Below are 23,240 nucleotides of genomic sequence, written 5' to 3'. Positions count from 1 at the left end.
GGGTTTGTACAACTATTTGACACAAAAAATCACTTTTGTCAATTACTTATGTTGTTTGGTTTCTAAGGTTAAATTTATTTTTTTACAGTAGTTGGAATAGAAGCAAATATAGTGAGTTGAACTAACAATTCTTATTTAGTGCGTCAAAATCACCTTTCAAATGCAAAACATTTAATCATAATTCATTTTACTTCAAATTCACTTTTAAGGCTGAGTAGGATTAGAAACATTTTTTCTAATAAATTTTAAAAATAGTTGAAATTAAAAAGTAAAACTGAAATAATTTTAAATAAATTTAATCTGCTAAAAAATATGTTATTCTACATTTAATCAAACTCAATTTTACAAAATTAAGATGATTTTAAATTAAATTCAAATTCAAATGCTCTTCCAAACATATAGAAACACACACAATTCTTCTTCATCGTTCCAAAATTTAATCCACTTTCATTATGACACATAACTCCCTTTGTTATATTAACCCTTGGTCTTTCTTCATTCATCGTTTCAATTTAATTTATGATTGTTTTATATATTTGTTTTTATTATTAATTCACTTAGGGTATTAATATTGATTTATATTAATGTAGATGCATGTTATATTTATATAACCATTTAATTTTATTTTATGGATTTGATATATTTAAATATTCATTCATATGATTTATTTAGCTATGTTATTAATTTTTTGTTTCTTTGTTTGACATGGGTGGTATGTTTAATTTGTTTTCTATTTCTTCGCCTATTTTAACTTGTTTATTTATTTAAGAAAAATGGGTAAAGCAAGAAACAGCTGATACCTTGTTTTTTTCCTATCATGATTAAGGGACATTGATGGATGCATGCCTACTCCTATCTGTTTGGACTTCATTTTAGGATTTGGAGCAATATTATTGGACGTTGTCAGAATCAAACCTCAAATTACATGGAATGACTAACAAATACAATTAATTAATATTATAGAAAAATTATTGTTAATGAGTGTTTTATTGAGAAATTAGGAAGTAAGAAAAATAATGAAAGAATAAAGTTAAAACTTAAAACGCAAAAATTTACCCAAAAAAGAAAGAAAGTCTCACAACTCAAGAAGCGGCTTTTTTATTTAAATAATACATTTTTAAAAACAAATTTTTAAAATAAGGTTTATGCTAAACTATTTCCGTGTCTGGGGCTTTTTTTTGTCAAGTTGGCAGTAGTATCGCACATGCATAGACCATAGTAAATTTTTATTATTATTTTAATAGAGTATCGTTCCAAAATTACCGATACTATACTAGACACAGACAGTTGTCAACACCGCACGAGTATCGGACAAAGTGAAACGATAACATATTTTTATAATTATTTTAATATATTATCGTCGTCCAGCATTCGAAACTCATATTTTTTTAATCAATTTTAATACTATCGTTGCAGATTAACCGATACTCAATATTTCAAAAGCAACGAAAAATGACTTATAACTCAATTTTAGAGAGCGGTTCAATTTGAACCGCTCTCGTAACTCACCTCCCCTTTAGAGAGCGGTTCAGTTTAAACCGCTCTCATAAGTCATTTTTTTTATTTAAATAATACTTTTATAAGGAACCGCTCTCTTGGCAGTGGTATCGGACTTTACTGGACGATAGTTTTGTCGCTGGTTATCGGTTTGACTGGAGCGATACTATCCCCCTATTTCTACCTCACGCTCCCTTCAATTTCACTTTGTACATTTGTATTGGAGGAGCGGAAACAGAGAAGCAGGAAGCAGGAAAAGCATATTCAAGGTTAGTAAATTTTGGTATTAGTTATATAAGATTTTTGTATTAATAATGTTAAAATTTTAGTATGAAATTATTAATTAAAATTAGTAAAATAATAGAAGGATTTAAATATATTTAATATCATGTTATTATATAAAATTATAGTATGAAACTTAAATTAATTTATTAATTAAAATTAGTAAAATAATGGAAAGATTTAAATATATTTAATATCATGTTTATGTAGATTTGTTGGAGAGTATGTATTTATATAATTTATTCTAATAAATTTATGGACAAAAATTAGGAAAAAATTGTGGTACACATGTAAAGTGTAAATTTTGTATTGAAAAATTTACTATATTGTAAATGTAGTTATTGTTGTAATTTTTAATTAAATTAAGAAATATTAATTTGATATTTAATACAATTTAAGAAGAATAAGTGTTAAAATTATGTAAATTAGGATGCACAAATAGGTAATAAGTCAATAAATATTATGTAGATTATATAAATATGAAAGTTTTAAAAATTTAAAAAGATGATTAATACAATAAAATGAAGTATAAGTGAATTATTAAAATATAGGAAAAAGTGTGAAATTTTGTAATTATAATTAGAATATGAATGAGGTTATTTATAATTAACATTTAAATTAATATATATGTTCTAATTGAGTATTATAATTTGTTGATGCAGGATGACTAATTTTGTGATAATTGTATATTGGAACGGTCGAATATTCTCAAGTAACGAAGGTGTTACGTTTGAAGGAAATAATAAAATGATTAAGATTGAACGTGGAATAAGTTTGGAGACATTGAAAACAAAAATTCATGCAAAACTGAAATTGTCTACTAGTCAGGTTATATCTAGGTTGATTTCACGATTTTTAGCAGACCCAATTGTTAGACAATACACAATGTTAGATATATGTGATAATGAAGATATTGATTGCATGTTAAGTGCTTTTCTTCAACAAAATCAGCGAAGTGCAATCGAAGTATATGCAGATATTGCACCTGGTGAAAGTTCTTGTATTCAATCACAAGGTGTGGACTTAAATTTATCATGTTCACGTGAGAACATGTCTGAGGCAGATGCACTCCCTTTTGTATCAGGTGTTAGTAATTATATATTTTCTTATGACAATATATATATATATATATATATATATATATATTTAATTTTATTGTATTTATGTTTACTTAACAATAATACTGTCATGGTTGTGTAGATTGTGAATATGAGAATGAGGATGATGATTACAATAACAGTGAATGGGGGGATCTTGAAGAAACTTCATCTGAATCTGATTTAGAGGGTGGATCTCATAGTAACTTGAATATAAGTGATAATGCAGGAGTCCAAGGTATTAAGTACATTTAAATGTTATAAAATACGTTTTCATATACATGTAAAATAAATTGGTGAATGATAATGCAATATGCAGGCTTGATTGAAACTCCTTTTTGGAATTCAAGTCCACATTATACCTATATTAACTGGGGTCATGCTGATGATGAAATGGAAAATATAGATGTTGATCCTGATCAAGCATGGAGGGAGGGTGATGCATTAGTTGTTGGTCAAAAATTTGAGTCTAAAAAAGATGTTAAAATGGCTATTAAAAGCTTTGCATTGAAAACACATCAAAGTTATATTGTGGTGGAATCAAAACCGACCAAATTTCATGTGAAATGCCCAAATCATAGTATAGGATGTCCTTGGAGGGTTAGAGCAACATTGGGCAAGAATTTTGATAAGTGGAAAATCACAAGGTGTGGTGGACCACATACGTGTGTTCATGCAATGATGTCTCTTGACCACAAAAAATTGGATTCAAACTTTATTTGCAGTTGCGTTCTTGGTAAGTTGCACTAATTTATCGTAATAAGTTTTATGGTTCTGTATATTATTGAAGAACATTATACATAATTATATTGTTTATTGTAGGTATGGTAAAAGAACAACCATCTGTGCCAATCACATTAATCCAAGAAAGAATTAGTGGTCAATTTGGCTATCAAGTTTCTTACAAGAAAGCATGGAAGGCAAAATAGTCAAGGTCTTTGGTGATTGGGATGAATCGTATGCCACATTGCCAAGATGGTTGGAGTACATGCAATTACATTCATCTGGGTCAGTATACAAAATTGAAACTAATGACTATGTGAGGGGCCACCAAGTGGATAACAGATATAGAGTGTTTCATCGATTATTTTGGTCATTCCAACAGTGCATCACTGCTTTCAACTTTTGCAAACCTTTAATACAAGTAGATGGTACATTCTTGTATGGAAAGTACCGACAAACTTTACTGATTGCTACTGCACAAGATGGAAATAATTGTGTCCTTCCAATTGCCTTTGCCATTGTCGAAGGGGAGACTTTGTCAGCATGGGAATGGTTTTTGGCTCTGGTTCGTCTTCATGTCACTGAAAAGACAGGTATTTGTTTGATCTCTGATAGATATCAAAGTATTAAAAGTGTCATTTCTAATCCACATATTGGGTGGCAACCACCGAATGCATATCATGTGTATTGCATTCGTCACATAGCAAGTAATTTTAATCAGTGATTCAAGAATGCAGGGTTGAAGAAAGAGCTAATCAAGTTAGGTACGAATGTGAATAAATTAAGTCCATTTAATATGAACACATTACGTATATATTATTTGCATACATAATGATTTTGTCTAACTTATTATAGGATATGCAACATGCAAGCAAAGATTTGAAGAAAAACTTGAACGGTTTTGTAATGAATCAGAAGACATTCGAAACTGGATTAACTGCATATCCAAAGAAAAATGGACTTTGGCTTATGATGACGAAGGAAGACGTTATGGGCATATGACTACCAATTTATCTGAAGTTGTGAATAAAATTTTAAAAGGTGCATGAAATTTGCCAATTACAGCATTGGTGAAATGTACATATGCACGTTTAGTCGAGTATTTTGTTAAGCGTGGTGAAGAAGCAACAACAGAGCTTAATAATGGTGGTAGATATTGTCGTAAGTTAATGCAACAAATGGAGAAAAATCAGCAGGAAGCTTCTTCACATCAAGTTCGACGATATGACATACAAAGAACAAGGTTTGAAGTAGAAGAGGCTTTTAATCCTATCACCCAACGTGGTGGTAACAAATGGACTGTGATTTTATCAAATAGATTTTGTGAATGCAGAAAGTTTCAGACATATCGATACCCATGCTCACATGTAATAGCTGCTTGTGCATCTGTGAGTATAAATTATTGGCAATGGGTTTATCCTGTTTATTCTGTGCAATCTGTTGTTAATGCATACTCATCTGAGTGGTGGCCACTTGGAAATAACAATAATATCTTAAGATCGAATGAGTGGAAGTTAGTACCAGACGACGAAAGATCAAGGGGAATAGGTCGACCTAAATCTACCCGTATTAGGAATGAAATGGATTGGGTGGACTCTCAACCATGTCAACGATGTAGTAGGTGTAAACAGTCTGGTCACAACCAACGTCATTGTCCTAGGCATAATGAACGTACATGACACTTTTTGTAATTTGTTGCCTTTATTATAATGATGTATTATGTTTAGTATTTTGTTATTGTAATTGCACGTTTAGTAGATATTGTTTAGTATTAAAGCAACATGAGTGGATAGTAATGTAGTAATAAAATTGGAGGTTTAGTCATAATACATAAAAAGTCAAACATAGTGAGACAACACTAATATCACTGTTGTCTGCCCTGCCGAACATGGTCATCATGTGGACTGAGGATGCAATGACGAGGTCGATCTCTAGCCTCCCTATGAGGGTTACGTCTCATATCATGCTGTAAAGTATCTGCAACTGCCCCAAATTAGGCATTTAGATCAATGCCACAATCCCCCCTAGAAGTTGTAGAAGGCTGCCCTAGTGACTGAATAACTGGACCTGGAGCGGAAGGTGTGAATAGTGATGGATCATACGGAGGCGGGGTCATAAAATGATGAAAGTCGGGAACATAGTCTTCTGCAGTACTGAATGGAGATGCAGAATGTGTGGTAGGTTGTGATGAGTGAAAGTATGTACTCTGTGTAGACTGAGATGGAATGCAAGGCATTTGTGAGGGGACAAAATACACGCCATCGGACCTAACTGGCAAAGGCAGTATAGATCATGTGGCAGCCTGCATCGGTCTGTGTGGCTCAGGCTGCATCGGTATAGACCTCTACCCTCTTTGCGTCCCTCAGGCTGCCCAATATCAACATGTGGCTCCTTGTGTGGCCACTTTGGAGTGGTGGGTCAACTCCGGATGACGGTTCTAAGATCCGAGCCTGTTCACTTTGTAAAGACAACATGGTCTCAGCTAATGACCGTAACTCATCAAAAGTGAATGACTGTTGGTCATCAGTAGCCAAGTAGTATGCCCTCTCGTGTGCATTTCCCTACACAAACATAACATTATACTTGGTATAGAAAATATAGGCAAAAAAATTAATAAGAAGTTATGTGGATATACATACCATTAATGAAAAAACAGCTGCATCTCTCGTCATCCAATGTCTATTATGACGACCATACCATCGCATGTACTGTGAATTAGAACTCAATAACCCAATCTGTGGCTCGTTGCTGAAAACCCAATCCAGGCGCCTGTCCCATAACGCTAACACATGTCTGAACTTTTCATTCCAATTCTCTCCAGTCTTACCTCTGAGTGTGATGTCATGTAATGCATCAGGTTGATAAGGATCTCGAGGAATGTGTTGGACCATCCCAAACTGACGCATGACACGATCCGGTTGGTGCCACTCACAAATCTGTATACAAATAAGGGGCACCACTGACCTCCAAATGATCATCCCTTCTAAGCAAATTGGAGGCAATGTAGAAATTAACTCTTGACTATACGGCTGCCATACGATCTGCAAATTGGATTGAGTTAGTACAAAATTATTAAATATTGTTACAATAACTTAGTCAACATCGAATGCATAAATTAAAATTAAAAGCCATACCTCATCACGCATAAGACGATCAAGTTTATATCTATAGTATGCAACATCTTTCTTCCCTCTTCTAGGAACCCCATTTACTAACCACCTAAACAACAACAAAATTTATAAAGTATAAATATACTACCCGTATTAGTATTTAAAAACATTTTATGCGAAAATTATGATATACTATGCATACCTGGCACCATAAGGAAGATCATGTCGTAAATGTGGAGGATTTGGAGGAGCCAAACATGGGAACCTATCCCACGCCCACATTACTAGCAATTGGGTCAAACCTCCAATGGCAAGTCTATCAATGTTAGTTGCCATGCATAACTCTCTGTACAAAAAACTGAGAGCTGCTCCTCCCCAGCTATACTGCCCTGTGATAGAAAAATCCTGAAGCAACGGTAAGTAACGAACTGTGACCCTGCTGCTGGAGTGATCTGCTAGCATAAACCCTCCAATGAGCCTAAGAATATACGCTCTAGCAAATCTTGTAAGCTTAAGCTCGTCATGGTTATGCATGGCAACCTGAGTAAAATGCTGATCTAACCAACTAATCTTCAAGCTACTCCCCACAAAAGCTTCTGGTGGTGGTCTAATACCTAGACTATCCTCAACCATCTGTGGCCAATTACCTCCGGTAGCTGTAAAAACTGGAAACCCATTAACCCGAAGACCTGTCTGGATGGCTATATCCTCAAGCGTTATTGTGCACTCTCCGGGTGGCATGTAAAATGTATGAGTCTCAGGCCTCCATCTTTCTACTAATGCAGTGATCAAATGTCTATCCAATGGAAAGTTAGCAAGCTGAGCAACTCCAGCAAAGCCAGCCATCTCTAAATGAGGTAAAATCTCTCCTGGAACACAGTCTATGCCAGCTGGTATGAACTGACACTTCCTAACCTTCAACATCGGATGCTCTCGCCCATCCCAAACGTGTTCAGAGACATGTATACTTTGAAAACGCAACAAAGATGGATCCTCTGGCCCAAGATTAATTATCATACCTTCAGATGAAGATGAAGCCATCTACAAATTTAAAAATATACATTACCATTATTATGTCATTATAAATACATTATAAATAATTATACATTTATACAATTCGTTAATATCAATATAACAGTTGCAACACACCTATTTTTTTAAATTTGATGTCTCAAATAAAATATCAATACCAAATTCTATATGTATGCATCAAAGTTTTAAAAATAACTTTTCATGGTATACTTATTATATACCATAAGAATAAATACTATTATTAATTTTAGTAATATTAAATTCTCTTTTTATATTCTATTTTATTAAATAACAATATAAAAAATTATGCAATACCTATGTTATTACTTTATTTAAACTTGTATATTTATTTTACTTCACCTATTTTATTTATATTAAATAAAAAACATAGATTTTATTTGACTTGATTACAACCTACTATATGTAATTTAATTTACACCCATTTATATTTCATTATTTTTTATATATCTATATATTAAATTTTAACGAAAATTTTCTAAATAATTATTATGCATCAAAGTTTGAACAATAACTTTTCATGGTATACTTATTATATACATTGTAATTATAGTGTTATTAATTTTATTTTTATTAAAATTTCATTTTATATTCTATTTTACTCTACAACAATTTAAAAAATTATGCAATACCTACATTATTACTTTATTTAAACTTTTATTTTTATTTTACTTCTCCTTTTTTATTTACATTAAATCAAAAACAATTTTTTAATTTCACTTTATTACAACCAAATATATTTAATTTAATTTATTTCCATTATTTAATCATTTTTAAAATATATCATTTTTTAATTATTTCTTTTTACTTATCAACACTAATAATCTAATTTCTCATACTTTTTACGTAATACATATTTATTTTTAAATATAATTATCTTATTATCTTCAAAATATTACTAATTATGTATTTCTATTTTAATATTTAATGATTTAACTAAAATGTTATATTTTAATGTATTTTATCTATCATAACATTTGTAATTTTTTTCCCTAAACATAATATTACATATATCAACCAATAACAAAATAGCACTACTTATATATCTATTTTTTTTATATCAATCAAATTTTATATATAATTTATTTATCACAAATTAATAAATATATCAATTACACTCAACAAATTAATATATATCTATAAATTACACTTTAAAAACAAAATTTGGAAAATTAAATTACAATCTTAAAAATTATTTTTTTCCGGTTCTAAGTCAAATGCACAGTTTTTACATATACAAACTTTCACATTTTTTATTTCATACATATAATTACTAAAATCTGATACAAAATTTAAAAAAAAAAGTTAAACTGCATTTGATATAGAATTCTAACCTTTAATGCCGGCAGCAACAACGACTATTCCAGTTCACCAATATCGGGTCCTAAATTACAGATTGAAATCGGTTATTATTTTTCAAATGAAACTCAATAAAATATCACAAATTCAACAAAATAATTTTTACCTTCCAATATTTCAGAGAATAATGCAAACGAAATGAAATTTTTACACAAGACTTTTGCAAACTCGCATAAAAAACCTTCAACGCCGGCGTTAATGGAGATTATGATGGAGGGGAAGATAAGTAGAAGCTTGGGCGGCGTCGGTTCCAATATTCCAGGTGTGGTGGCCCCAACTAGTATCGCTCCAAAAGAAACGATAAGCTAGTCGACGTGTCAGAGTCGATACACGTACGATCTCGACACGTGGCACAATTTATCCCCGACCGTTTATCGCGAATGGTTATCGTCTCTATTTCGTTGATACTCCTTATTTAAGAGAGAGTTTCAATTTGAACCGCTCTCTAAAGATGAGTTATGAGAGCGGTTCAAACTGAACCGCTCTCTAAAGGTGACTTATGAAAGCGGTTCCAATTGAACCGCTCTCTAAAGGTGAGTTACGAGAGCGGTTCAAATTGAACCGCTCTCTAAAATTGAGTTATAAGTCATTTTTCGTTACTTTTGAAATATTGAGTATCGGTTAATCTGCAACGATAGTATTAAAATTGATTAAAAAAATATGAGTTTCGAATGCTGGACGACGATAATATATTAAAATAATTATAAAAATATGTTATCTTTTCACTTTATCCGATACTCGTGCGGTGTTGACATGTGTTTGTGTCTAGTATAGTATCGGTAATTTTGGAACGATACTCTATTAAAATAATAATAAAAATACTACTGCCAATCTGGCAAAAGAAAGCCCTAGACACAAAAATAGTTTAGCATAAACCTTATTTTAAGAATTTATTTTAAAAAATGTATTATTTAAATAAAATAGCTCATAAGAAGGCAATTTCTTGGTGAAAGTACGCCTCAAAAAACCACTCCAAACCGCCACACACGCCGTTGGTTATAGTTGGAGAACTCTGCACTCCGTTCAATAGCAAAAACCCTAACCGTAACTACCGATGGCGGACGAGGCGGTTGCCGGCGCCGCCGCCGCTCCTCTTGGTTCGTCGGTGATCTCGCTAGTGAACAGACTCCAAGACATCTTCAGCCGCGTCGGAAGCCACTCCGCCATCGACCTCCCTCAGGTGGCGGTGGTCGGAAGCCAGAGCAGCGGCAAGTCCAGCGTCCTCGAAGCTCTCGTCGGTCGCGACTTCCTCCCTCGCGGCAACGAAATCTGCACGCGAAGACCACTCGTTCTCCAACTCGTCCAAACCAAATCCTCTACTGAAGAGTTTGGTGAGTTCCTCCACTTGCCTGGTCGCAAGTTCCACGACTTCTCCCAAATCCGTTCCGAAATTCAGGTTCCTAATAGTTTATTATTCGATTCTCCATTTCTAAATCTATAATATCACGTGTTGTTGCTCAACTCTTTATTATGTTATGGTTTTCTTATTTTGTAGGCTGAGACTGATAGAGAAACGGGAGGGAACAAAGGTGTATCGGATAAACAGATTCGTTTAAAGATTTTTTCGCCGAATGTTCTTGATATCACGCTTGTGGATCTCCCTGGAATAACTAAGGTTCCTGTTGGTGACCAGCCTTCGGATATCGAAGCTCGAATTAGAACTATGATCATGTCTTATATCAAGACTCCGACTTGTGTTATTCTGGCTGTCACCCCTGCGAATTCGGATTTGGCCAATTCGGATGCTCTTCAGATGGCAGGGATTGCTGATCCTGATGGTAGCCCTGTTGATTCCTTATGCCTAAAGCAATGATCATTTTTTAAATCTATTGGATTGGGGATTAAATGTTTTTTCTTTTTACTTCTTTTGTGTCGCAGGTAATAGAACGATAGGTGTCATCACGAAGGTTTAGTATACTCTGTGAAATACAAATGTGCTTGTGAAAGTTGTTGTTCTGTTTTTGTTTACTGACTAGCTTAGGTGGATGTTGTTTGGACTGTAGTTGGATATCATGGACAGAGGAACTGATGCTCGAAATCTGTTACTGGGAAAAGTTATTCCCCTTCGACTTGGTTATGTGGGTGTTGTGAATCGTAGTCAGGAGGTAATAATTATGTCATCCCACTTGGTCATCAGAGATAAATATGCGCTTGTCAATTGCTTGATTAGTGTGCTGGTCAACATGTAATGCTGAAATTTAGTTGTCTCGTTTTGCATCAAATTAGGATATTTTGATGAACCGGAGTATAAAGGATGCTCTTGCCGCCGAAGAGAAATTTTTCCACAGTCGTCCTGTAAGGAACTCCCATTGTTTAGTAATTCAATACATGTCACTTATATATACTGATTTGATTTATTATGCTATTCAAGATATACAGTGGTCTAGCAGATTGTTGCGGTGTTCCTCAACTGGCAAAGAAGTTAAACAAGGTAAAGTCTTTGCAATGTTGAATAGTCAAATTAGCTTTTATTATTAATTTTACTGTCTCATTGCTTACCTTAAATACACTTATGCTTGCTTATACAATTCAAAGAGCTAAATTCTTAGAAATCCCCTGACAGATCTAACCATTACGAATTATTATAGGATTCCAGTTACTGAACTTAAGCATGTCATGTGTATATTTACTTGTATGTCTCTTGCAGATTCTTGCGCAACATATCAAGGTTGTGCTACCAGGGCTTAGAGCACGCATAAGTGCTTCACTAGTTGCTCTTGCAAAAGAACATGCGAGCTATGGAGAAATCACTGAGTCCAAGGCATGTGTTAATATTTGGAGTGTCCCTCTGAGTTTATTAAATAAGACCTCTCCTTGTTGTAATCAAAAGAAACATGTTTTCCACTTTGGATGGCCATTTACTGTATTTCATCTTCTATAGGCTGGACAGGGTGCTCTTCTTCTGAATATTCTTTCAAAATACTGTGATGGTACTAAACTATCCCTATTATCTGATTTCTTATCTCTTCTTCAACTTTTACACATGCTAATTCATTCCAATCCTTTCATACTAGTTAATTGGTATTTCACATATAACAACCTTCCAAATTCGGTATTACCAACTTTTTTTCGTATCTTTTTGAGAACAGCATTCTCCTCCATGGTAGAGGGAAGGAATGAGGAGATGTCTACATCTGAGCTATCTGGTGGAGCAAGAATTCATTATATTTTTCAGTCCATATTTGTGAGAAGTTTAGAGGTATACATAGATGTATTTGTTTATGACAGTGTTCAAAAAATATATATGTACTCCCATTAAATGTTCAAATTAGGGATGGCAAACTGGTATGTTACAGTGAGGCCATTAACCTATGTGTAATTGATTAAAAAAATAATGACTCAACTAGTTTATTATCTGTTTGTTGTAGTTGGTGTCCATTCCATCCATTTATCTTATTTATGAATGGATCCACATTATATCTGCCTGTTATTCATACATTGTTTGTATTTCATTTAAATATTATTGAAATAATATCAAGTAATATTAATCATATGACTTTATAATCAGTACAATCTTATGTTCCAAATCACATGATCATCTTGATTTTATAAGTATTGAACTGAATGCTTTCATTTTGACTTGTCTCTAGAGTCAATGGCTCTATGCAAACTACACAGTCTATACATGGAAATTCAATTGAATGATTTCAAGGGAAAAGGGATAATATAATTAATTTTATATGAGTACATTTATATGATGTAGAATTTTAGGCAACTAGCAAAATATACACTCAATGGAAGCCAATGATCGTGTTACTTTTCTCATTTATTAAAGCTAGTTCCTGAGTCCCATTGCTTAATGTTATCTTGTAGGAGGTGGATCCATGTGAAGACTTAACTGATGATGATATTCGTACAGCCATACAGAATGCAACTGGACCTAAATCAGCACTGTTTGTTCCAGAAGTAGGTCTTGTTACCCTCTTGATATAATTCTAAAATTTTCTTAGTTTAATATGCGTACTGATGCTACCAATCATCTATATTTTATTCCAACTGAAAAACATACTTGCCTTTCACTCCGTGTAAGTAGGTCCCATTTGAAGTTCTTGTACGCCGGCACATATCTGGACTATTGGATCCAAGTCTTCAATGTGCTATGTTTATATATGATGAGTTAATGAAGGTAAGGGTTTATGGCTTTCCATTTCTGCTGCCTCACTTCACCATCATAAAAATGTGTGATGTTAAAATATCTTTTATTCAGATCAGCCATTGCTGTATGGTGACTGAACTACAGCGGTTCCCTTTCTTGAGAAAGCGTATGGATGAAGTTATAGGGAACTTTTTACGGGGAGGCCTTCAACCCTCAAAGATTATGATAACACACATCATAGAAATGGAGGTATGCTGAAATTAGCTTCTTTGCAATATAAATGTATTCTTGCTCTACCTTCTGCAATCATCATGTTAATAATAGGTGGTAAAAAATTAGTTGGGTACTTAGGTTAAAGAGCCTAAACTTGGTTCCATGATGCACATCCTACCAATATGGTGATTTATGGATTGGCCAACCACAAAAATGTTATAGTGGGATAACAGATAGTGAGATGGTTGCTATGTTGGAGATTATTGATACCCGATCCATAATTTATGCTATGCACATATAAATACTCAAAAATAAAAACCAGCCAAAATTGAAGACATTGATATTCATAATTAATAATTAAATGTCATAAATCTAAACAAACAGTCACCATTGTTCCAAGGGATAATTAACAAGTCAATAATAATAACAGCAGCATTGTGGTTGAGTGTATGATGCCAATGCTGCCAAGAGCAATGAGAAGAGGACATAGGAATGAAGTAAAAGGAAAAAACACAACATATCTGATATGCAAACAGAGACTAAAGTAATTGGGTGCGAAAATTCATAACACTTAAAAAGTTAAAACAAGAAAAAAGAGAGACCTGTGAGCTAAGATGCTTAATGTGAACAGATTCACAAGGAAGAAAGGGAAGAATAAAGATACCTGGATGCCAGAGAGCAATGAGTTTGTTGACCAATGTAAATAGGGGTCACACTCCATGTTTTTTCATCTAAACAGAGATCTAACTCAAAAACAGAGGGAAGCAGAGAGAAAAAAAGACAGGGGGGGGGGGGGCGCAAATAGGGGGTTTTAGTGGTTTACCACTATGAAGGATAGCTTTTCCAGGATAGCAGTCAATGCTCTTGGCCGCAGCTGCCACGAACAAAAAAGAATGCATCACAGATCACAGTGTAAGCCTTGTATTGGCCCCAGGCAGGTTGCACCATGCCACTCCACTGCTGTTGTGCACTATTGACTACCCTGATTAATGATGCAACTGAAATTGAAAGCTATTGCCTGGAATGAAGCTAACAGAAGTTTCACTCTTCATATTATTTCCATCTTCGGTCTTTGAAGTTTGATCTATCTCTTGTACTTATTTTTATCCCATTTCCTCTATTCCATAATTCTTAAGATTTTCTCATGCAACACTGTAGCAGAATAGGTCAATTACTTTCAATGGAGTTGTTTGGTAAGTGAAGTCCTCATTTCTTAAAATGAACTAAAATTCATTTTTTGTAATGCTTGCTTACTTAGTCAACAATGGCTTTGTGTTTTATTTAAAAATTGATGACTGTTGTACTTTCCCTTGAAAATAAGGGGGATCCATAAATATTTAGAAATATTGATATTTTGTGGAATCTAGAAGAAACCATTGACATGCCTAGACTCAGCTTGTTAATGTGAAAAATGGTCAGTCAGTCTAAGTGAAACTTCAATTTCTCATTCACAATTTCTTATTCAAACTACACCAATGTGCAGATGGACTACATAAACACTTCTCACCCAAATTTTATTGGTGGAAGTAAGGCAATAGAAGCCGCCATGCAACAGACCAAGTCTTCTAGAGTTCCTTTACCAGTTTCTAGGGTGAAGGTACACATATGATGGCCTCGCATCCACTTATACCATGTTTTCAAAGCTAGTTGTGAACACTAATTTATGCCTTCCTGTCTTTTGTATTAATATCATATTAATTTCCAATAGGATGCCTCAGAATCTGATAAGGGACCGGCCTCTGATAAAAGTGGAAAGCCTCGAGCTATTCTTGCAAGACATGCCAATGGAGTAGTGGCTGAGCAGGTTTTAATTTTATCTTGTTAGGTTGACCAAAATTTTTTCTCATACATATGTATATACTAATACTACCTTAGTTTAGGCTTAGAGAAATCAAAATAAGGGATACTAAATTATTATCTTGTTTTGGTCTCTTCACTTCTGATGATATATAAATATAATATCAACAGGGTGTTCGTGCTGCATCAGATGTTGAAAAAGTAGTAATCTCAGGTAATTTTTCTCTATTTAATGTTCGATTCTTGAATACACAAGTTTTATTGTAAATCTAATTTCATGCTCTTCTTTTTGTTATCTTCAATCAAGTGTTCTGGATATATCAACTAACATCATTCTTATTAAATTTTTCAATGCTCAATAATTGTTTCTGCAGGAAACACTGGTGGATCAAGTTGGGGGATCTCATCCATTTTTGGTGGAGGTGATAACCGTGTGTCTGTGAAGGAAAATACAGCTGGAAAACCACCTGCTGAACCAGTTCACAGTGTGCAATCATTCTCTACAATTCATTTAAGAGAGGTATACATATTAGTGACACATTCTTAAGCTGGATCGGTATGTTCTATGGGTATATATTTTTTTATGTGCTTTGATTTATGTAGCCCCCTCCTGTCTTGAGGCCATCTGAGAGCAGATCAGAGACAGAAGCTGTTGAAATCACAGTAACAAAGTTGCTTTTGAGATCATACTATGACATTGTCAGAAAAAATGTTGAGGATCTTGTCCCTAAAGCAATTATGCACTTCTTGGTACTTTGTACCCTCCTTTTATGCTTTGAATATTTTGTTATTTTTTTAATAAGATGTTGCTATGAAAACTATTAAATCTTCAAATGAAATGGTATGGTTTGCAGTTACAGAAATATATTCCCATTTTCCTGATCTTTGTTATAATCCAAGTTAAATGACACCCATACACAGATCCTTTCAGCTACAGAAAAAAGAGGGATCGTGACCAATAGGTTTAGAATTAGAATCCACAAGGTGTATTTGCCTATTGCTCATATATTATAGGGATTTCTTTGGCATGGTTAGTTTCGTTAGAAGTGATATCTATTGTCAAAAATTTAAGTATGAATAATGAGGTCTCACATTAGTTAGGATTAGGAATGAGTTAATATGGGCAACATAAGTGAAAAGAGCCATATACTATATCTTAATGCTTTGGGTCATGATGTAGGGTCAAACCTAATATTACAGTTTGTTGCTTGGCTCATTAATAGAGATCTCCTTGTATGTGGGTTTTCACTCACCGCCAATCAAGTGATATCAAAGCCAATGGTTTGGCTGGGTTGACAAGCATTGTGTAAGAAGCTGGAAAGGAAACAAATTAAGAAATATATGAAATATGAAAACCACTCCTAAGAGATCATTTAAGATACTCTATAATATTCTATACAACAATGATATTGTGAGATGTTTCTAGGTATTCTAACAGTTAAATTCATTTTATCTTACCATATTCTCCATGCTACTTGATTGTTTTAACATACCTGAATTTCCATGCATTGCATAACTAGGTAAATAACACAAAGAGAGATCTGCACAATGTCTTCATTGAAAAACTATACAGGTAATATATTGTGGGTATAGCCTACTAATTATTTTTATTTCCCCAAAAATTCATGTAAATTGACCATTTTTGCTTGCTTATTGGTCTTTATATGTTACGTTCAAATCAGAGAGGATCTATTTGAAGAGATGTTGCAAGAACCTGATGAGGTAGCCAGGAAAAGAAAGCGTTGCCGAGAACTGCTTCGAGCTTATGAACAGGCTCTTCGGGTGAGTGATTTGATTACTGCAATTGTAGTGTCTAAGTTCTGGGTTACTCTGTATGACAAAGTTTGGTTCTTCTTCAAAGTTAGTGTATTGACTTTATGTGGAGATGTTCATGATCTTAGTGCCCATTAGTTGCATGAAGAAGGGGTCAGCCTGGTGTGGTAAAACTCCTTCTAATGTGCCCGGTTCAGGGAAGGGTCAGTCTTTAGTAGGTAGCCTTACCGCTGCTGTCAATAACATTGTACCTAGGCTCCTGTTCAGCCTGCTCACAGTTCATCTATATTTAATAAAATTTATATTTCATAGAACTAGATTGGTTCTTCTTGATCCTAGTTATTGACTATTCAAAATTGGTTGCACATAGTAAAGTCGCCCAGAATAGTGATAATGGTTCTGTATAAAATTCTCCCTTTGAAACCTTGATTTTATGTGAATAATTAGGCTGTCATTCACAAGAGTTGCAAAATCATGCTTTCTGCATGTATACATATGACCCATCACTCTCACTGAATCAGCTTCTTCACCACTTCCAGATGTATATGTTCAGAATTTGTTTATTTTATCTTGAAATTCGTGAGCTTTTCTACATGTAATCACATTGTTTGCAAAATATTGTTGAGCTTTGGTGACCCCATTTCCTCTTTGGCAGGATTTGGACGAACTACCTCTTGAAGCGGAAACAGTTGAAAGGGGATACAGTTTGCCTGAAACAACTGGTTTGCCTAGAATTCATGGACTGCCAACTTCGTCTATGTATTCTACTAGTAGTTCGGGAGACTATTATGAAGCTTCTCCAAAGAACCCGAAGTCTAAAAGATCTTCACATTCTGGGGAACTCCCGTCACCATTGCAAACTAATGCAGATTCAAATGGAAGTGGGGGAGCATACATGTCAGGATTTAATCACATGGCTGATGAATAACTAGCTGATTTTGTCAGGAATTTGGCTTGAAGCATTTTATTCATTTTTTTTGCTTAATGCAATTTTTGGGGTTCGGAACTTTGCCTCGGTAGCTGGAACTGGACTGCATTCAGTTACTGTTTCCAACTAAAATCGTCTTGAGCTTTGGCCAGTGCTTTCTTTGTCCAAATTGCCTTTTAATCCCATAAATAGCATTGGCAGTATTTATCAAGGCTCCAGAAGGAATAACAGGAGCTGATGATCTTTCACAGTTGAGTCTTTTTTCACTGCATTCATGTATATTATTACTACCATTTTCGTTTTGGGGGTTGGTTAGATATTGCTTTTAGCAATTTTCCAGGTTATATCATATTAGTATGCTGTTTTTCATTTGTTTCCGAGGCAGTTGGAGCCGTGTTCTTGGCTAAGTGACATGGCTGGAAATATTGTGTTTAATTGCCCCTTCTTTTTTAGTATTATAATCCATTGTTTTGAAGAATTCATTCATCGCACGGTGGACACGCGTGACACTGTTCTTCTTACTGGTTTACATCTCGGGAGGAATGAAAACCAAACTGGTAAATTGCGGAAATGAAAAAAATAAAAAAATAAAAATTTATAGCCTTATCCTTGCTGGAGAATCGGTTAGAGTGACTGCTACGCCAAAGCATTAATTGGCAAAATATTTTAATTATATCTTTTTCTTCGGTTTAGTGTTTTAATTTTTTAACTTAATATATTTTTCAGTCTTTTTTTATTTGTTTTATTTTAATCTTTTAACTTTCACACGATTATGGTATTAATTTGTCTTTTTATTGACTTAATGCTGTTTTATTTTAGTCTTTTAATTCCTGAATTTAACTAGTTGGTCCTTTTATTCTCCTTCAGTTTTTTTATTGAAAAGAATTTTAATCGTGTTATGAGTTGAAAGTAGGAGACTTCTAGTAAAAAAAGGATTTGGGACTTCTAATTTAGAAGAACAACAATAAAGAAAAAAAATTATATGATTTTTAAAACAATTTAATCAGCTAAAAAAATCAAAGAAACTAAATTAATATATTACAAATACAATTAAATTTTATTTATTTAATAATTTAAAAAGTTATCCTTAATACACTATTATGTGCTTCTTTAAACTAAATTGATTTTATAAAATAATTATTTTTTAATTTTTTAACGTAAATCGAATTATTAAAAATAATTGGGATCATAAAGCGGAAGAAATGTGTGTAAGCCTGAGTTAATTAAGCTAAACAGGGCGTTAATAGGGGACACGTCACACGCTCATTCTAGACTGTTCGAATGAGATGACTAATCAACGAACCAAAATGAGACACGTGTCAGTTAGACTGTTTCCAAGGTTTTAAGGGTTTATAAATAGTCCCTTCACAATTAGCATATGCTTTGGATCTTTGTTTTCTATCCTTCTCTCCGAATCGTTTAGCCTCCTTTGCTTACTTTACCCTAATTTTAACAATGCCTCGCCGTAGCTCCGGTGGTAAGATCCCCTATCTCTATTCCTTTTTTCAATATCTACGCTCTTTATTCTCATCATTCATACAATAACATCTTGCTGTTCTATTTTTCGCCTTCGATGATTTCTAGGGTTATTCTCTTTCTTTCTTTTGATAAATCTTTTACTGTTTTGTTTTAACACTTGAATATTTTGATCCGTGTATCATGCCCCCTCCCCGATTTTCGTGGTTGCTTTTGGAAGTTGTAGTTTTTTCTCTAGGGTTCTCAGTACGGATATCCACTATAAACCATACGAGATCTTCGAATATTGATTTAAAATTTATTATATTGATGTGAGAGCTTGATTCTATTCCATGGCCTTCAACTTGTCATTTCTTTGATTATGCTGAGAACTGAAGAAGGAACTTCTTTAGGTAGGAACTGGGTCCGTGTTTCATGTTAAATACTAACTTCCATCTGATTAGTAATTGGCTGACTTCTCTACCAATTAGCTCTTGGTTTTATTTTTGTTATCACAAACAAGATAAAAACATATAAGATGACTTACGAATTTATTTTATGTTTTATCTGTTTCTCTCCCAGTTGTTGGGAAACTGTTCATGGTATGGTGGGGATTTTTTTCTGCTACGCAGATTTTTCATTTGTAAAGATCTCTGGTTTTACAATTTTCATGATGTTTTAGTTTTGATGTATGCCAATAGTTACGCTATTGTAATCAATGTTTTAGCCTTGTAATTGATATTTTGTTCTTCTTATACATAGTGGTGTTCCATGGTTCTGGTCGACCCATGGACCGTCCTAATATCATCCTTGTGAAGCATGGGTGGTGCACTCAACCTTCCCTACTCATGTACCCATGTATTTATTTATTTTTAATTTTTTAATTAGTGAAATGAAATCTAACCACTATGCATATCTTAAAAACGATACATTTCATTCAGGAATATTTAAGTGAGAACAATGATGGATCTCAAATTGAAAGTATTCCAGCTCTGACATTACCCCACTAAAATAGCTCTGATGACTAACGTGTATAGAAAAGGATATGAGGAAATAATTTTATTTCTTTACTTATTTTTACACTTTTTTCATCTTAGAAACACATTTCATGTTATTTTTAGTATATTAGCATGAGACATGATTTGCAATATGTTTCAAGCCATGCTTCAAAAAATAGGCCTTCTGAAATTTGATAACCATATTAGCAGTTGTGTTTTTGCTAGGCAATCTAGTAAGTGTATAAAACAAACCAATCCAAAGATTTTTGTGTTGGGATGGGTCAGTTTGAAAAAAATTCACGAACATAACTGCCTCCTTTTTTGACAGACACCTAAACCACTGCTTTCATGATTGAGAAAAAAAAAACTATGGTACCCACCCAACCCATGAAAAGCCCTGAACCCTAGTCTTTAAGTGGAAGAATAGATGGGAGATTTTTGGCAAAAGAATTATTAACATTTTGAAATAACTTTTTTATAGTGTACCTTTTGTTGCTGTGGTTTAGGATCGTTGTATGGTAATTTGCTTATTGGGTTAATTAATAGTTAGATCATCCTTATTCTGCATGGTAGTATTGTTTTCTTGTTATATGACCTTGTCTAGTTATTGCTTACTGTAGGAAGATCTGCACGTCCTGCTCCTCGTGCAGCACCAGCTCGTCCTGCTCCACAGCCAGGTATGCATGAATGTAATACAAGAAATGGGTTAACTTTTGGTTGAGCTGAAAGCTTTAAGGAGGTGCACTTCTGTTTTCCAACAAATATTGTGGGACATTTTATTCTTCTGATGAACATTGCTCTGATGTCTTGATACAGTCAACCATGCTCCTCCTCCAGCCCCTATTCAGAGTGGTGGTGGATCTATGCTCAGTGGCATTGGTTCAACCATAGCTCAAGGTATGCCAAGGAAGATGAATGTTGCATTTTCCATTTAGAATCCTATCAAGATAAAATTCCATATTCTTATCTGGTATGGAATTTCTATTTATTAATTTTCAGGTATGGCTTTCGGCACTGGAAGTGCAGTGGCACACAGGGCTGTGGATGCAGTAATGGGTCCTCGTACCATTCAACATGAAACAGTTGTATCTGAGGCTGCTGCTGCTGCTGCTGCCCCTACTGCAAATACCTTTGGTGGTGATGCATGTGGTGTTCATTCAAAGGCTTTCCAGGATGTATGTTGTTTCCCTAGTTTTTCTTTCTTGAGAATATCACTTCAATCAATTAATAGTGTGTTTTTGGTATATAATTAATATGCTATTTTATGCTTAATGTTGAATATAGTATCATCAATTGCATAGTGCATAATTATTTTATGAGCAACATTTATATCATATATATGGTACAAATACCAATTTCAAAGCTTGAAGGATATACTTTCTGCTTAGAAACATATTGAAGGTATAATTTGTCTTCTGTTGTTTGGCAACTAGTAAAGACTAACAAGCTGCTGAGAAGTATTGTTATAGTTTTTCCTTTTCCTTTAGGAGGGTGGGTGCTGAGAAAGTTTAGTTTATGTAATTATGTATATATTTATATAAAATTCCGCTTAGTGTTCATTGAAAATCAGGGTGGGGTGCATTGTTGATAACACTGGTTCACAAGATCTTTTCAATTTTGATATTTTGACAAGTGCCCTTTGCATTCTGCTTGTTTAATTTTGTTTGAGAGTAAATTGTGTTGAGTCTATGAATTTGCTAGTTTTAAGAGATTATTGCATTACTGATGTAAGTTCATGCGCATTTGGTTGCAGTGTTTGAACAGCTACGGGAATGACATTAGCAAGTGCCAATTTTACATGGATATGCTAGCAGAGTGCAGAAAGAATTCCGGAGCCTCGTTGAGTGCTTAACTGTCCTTTGCCTGTTTTGGAGTTTGCAATAGTGCTGTCTCTTATGGCAAGACCTTTTTATGTGGCTAAGAATTGCATTTTAATAAAATACCATTTGTCCTAAGATGCAGACAAACTGATACAAAATCAGTATCAACTATTGATTCATTACTAGATACTTATAATTGGTTATTTGGTTCCCGTCATATTTCATCAATTTTTTTGTCATTCTACGCTGGCAACCCTTGCTGAATATTAGGAGTGTCACCATTTTGTTTAAGACGTAAATAGGAATTAATTATTTGTTAGGAGTTAGTTACATTTGCTTGAAAAAAGAAAAATAGATATTAGGAAAATTTGATAAACTGTGGTGTTAATCAAATGAACTAGAGTAATTACAAGAGTTTTAACAATGATTCATAACCAAATAGCTCGATAATTATATCTGTTTAGCACTTTCGCAGGATGATTGCGAATTCATTGTGACGTATTAAGTTCTTTGCAAACATCTTACAACCTAGTAAGGTTTGATAGGTGCTTCATAGGGTCAGAAAAATTAGCGTTTTCTCTATGTAAACCCAAGGTGAAATTTTACTTTTTTAGGTTGACTCCGATTAAAGTTTATTTTAAAATATTCGAATATCACCATTGACCAGGTAATGCATTTCATTATTTGATATATTTATTTATTCGGTTAATTAGTTCTCATTTGATTGAAATGGAGGAACTGCTGCTCATTGTGAGACAGCGATAAATGCTAGGCTGCGTCTGCAATGACGTGTTCTCATCACATTTCTATCTTCAACTACAAGCAAATCATCTTGATTCAATATCACTGGTTAACGAGTCGCCATAGTAATAAAGTGCTTGCAACCCTCCCAAAATTATGTCTTCTTTTAAATAAATTTTTTAATTTTACTATTTGTTAATTTAAAATTATTAACGATGATTGTAATCATTGTATCGAGCACGGAAGGACATAATATTTTCTTGATTTTGAAGACACCTTAAATAAACTCTAATAATAAATA

At 33.8% G+C, this 23,240-nt stretch overlaps 3 protein-coding genes across 6 annotated transcripts; all 3 read left to right on the top strand.

Moving 5' to 3' along the window:
- Positions 1–3,789: 3,789 nt before the first annotated feature.
- Positions 3,790–5,278, top strand: LOC113859937. The gene is made up of 3 exons (XM_027492592.1): positions 3,790–4,192; positions 4,455–4,640; positions 4,695–5,278. The coding sequence occupies exons 1-3, from the start codon at positions 3,790–3,792 to the stop codon at positions 5,276–5,278; spliced, it is 1,173 nt and encodes a 390-aa protein (XP_027348393.1).
- Positions 5,279–10,058: 4,780 nt separating this feature from the next.
- LOC113859131 (dynamin-related protein 3A-like) lies at positions 10,059–18,541 on the top strand. Of its 4 annotated transcripts, none has more exons than XM_027491946.1 (20): positions 10,059–10,514; positions 10,614–10,896; positions 10,997–11,025; positions 11,122–11,223; positions 11,345–11,413; positions 11,490–11,549; positions 11,766–11,879; positions 12,000–12,048; positions 12,208–12,317; positions 12,932–13,024; positions 13,152–13,244; positions 13,326–13,463; positions 14,911–15,024; positions 15,136–15,231; positions 15,396–15,438; positions 15,599–15,744; positions 15,828–15,974; positions 16,745–16,797; positions 16,907–17,006; positions 17,653–18,541. In XM_027491946.1, the coding sequence occupies exons 1-20, from the start codon at positions 10,173–10,175 to the stop codon at positions 17,923–17,925; spliced, it is 2,454 nt and encodes an 817-aa protein (XP_027347747.1). In that variant the 5' UTR covers positions 10,059–10,172; the 3' UTR covers positions 17,926–18,541. The 4 variants fall into 4 exon arrangements, with proteins under 4 accessions (XP_027347747.1, XP_027347748.1, XP_027347746.1 ...); XM_027491947.1 differs by having other exon boundaries at positions 10,073–10,514; positions 15,828–15,935; positions 17,653–18,471; XM_027491945.1 differs by having other exon boundaries at positions 10,092–10,514; positions 13,152–13,463; positions 17,653–18,489.
- A 770-nt stretch (positions 18,542–19,311) lies between these two features.
- On the top strand, positions 19,312–22,521 carry LOC113858574 (uncharacterized protein C6C3.02c). Its single transcript, XM_027491269.1, has 5 exons — positions 19,312–19,402; positions 20,999–21,055; positions 21,195–21,275; positions 21,378–21,553; positions 22,132–22,521. Exons 1-5 carry the CDS (start codon positions 19,381–19,383, stop codon positions 22,228–22,230), a joined length of 435 nt encoding a protein of 144 aa, XP_027347070.1. The 5' UTR covers positions 19,312–19,380; the 3' UTR covers positions 22,231–22,521.
- Positions 22,522–23,240: the final 719 nt, after the last annotated feature.

Source organism: Abrus precatorius, unplaced genomic scaffold (genome assembly GCF_003935025.1).
Source record: "Abrus precatorius isolate BTA unplaced genomic scaffold, Abrus_2018 Scaffold2, whole genome shotgun sequence".
NCBI lineage: Eukaryota > Viridiplantae > Streptophyta > Magnoliopsida > Fabales > Fabaceae > Abrus > Abrus precatorius.
This window is presented reverse-complemented; position numbering and strand designations above follow the sequence as displayed.

Excerpts from the sequence above, each read along its gene's own strand:
- LOC113858574 (XM_027491269.1), top strand. The coding sequence starts at position 19,381 with ATGCCTCGCCGTAGCTCCGGTG. Across the intron at positions 21,056-21,194 it reads TCGTCCTGCTCCACAGCCAG|TCAACCATGCTCCTCCTCCA; the intron begins GTATGCATGAAT and ends GTCTTGATACAG. Across the intron at positions 21,276-21,377 it reads TGGTTCAACCATAGCTCAAG|GTATGGCTTTCGGCACTGGA; the intron begins GTATGCCAAGGA and ends ATTAATTTTCAG.
- LOC113859131 (XM_027491945.1), top strand. The coding sequence starts at position 10,173 with ATGGCGGACGAGGCGGTTGCCGGCGCCGCCGCCGCTCCTCTTGGTTCG. Across the intron at positions 11,550-11,765 it reads TGGCAAAGAAGTTAAACAAG|ATTCTTGCGCAACATATCAA; the intron begins GTAAAGTCTTTG and ends TGTCTCTTGCAG. Across the intron at positions 12,318-12,931 it reads TATTTGTGAGAAGTTTAGAG|GAGGTGGATCCATGTGAAGA; the intron begins GTATACATAGAT and ends GTTATCTTGTAG.
- LOC113859937 (XM_027492592.1), top strand. The coding sequence starts at position 3,790 with ATGGAAGGCAAAATAGTCAAGGTCTTTGGTGATTGGGATGAATCGTAT. Across the intron at positions 4,193-4,454 it reads TCATGTCACTGAAAAGACAG|GATATGCAACATGCAAGCAA; the intron begins GTATTTGTTTGA and ends AACTTATTATAG. Across the intron at positions 4,641-4,694 it reads TGTGAATAAAATTTTAAAAG|TCGAGTATTTTGTTAAGCGT; the intron begins GTGCATGAAATT and ends ATGCACGTTTAG.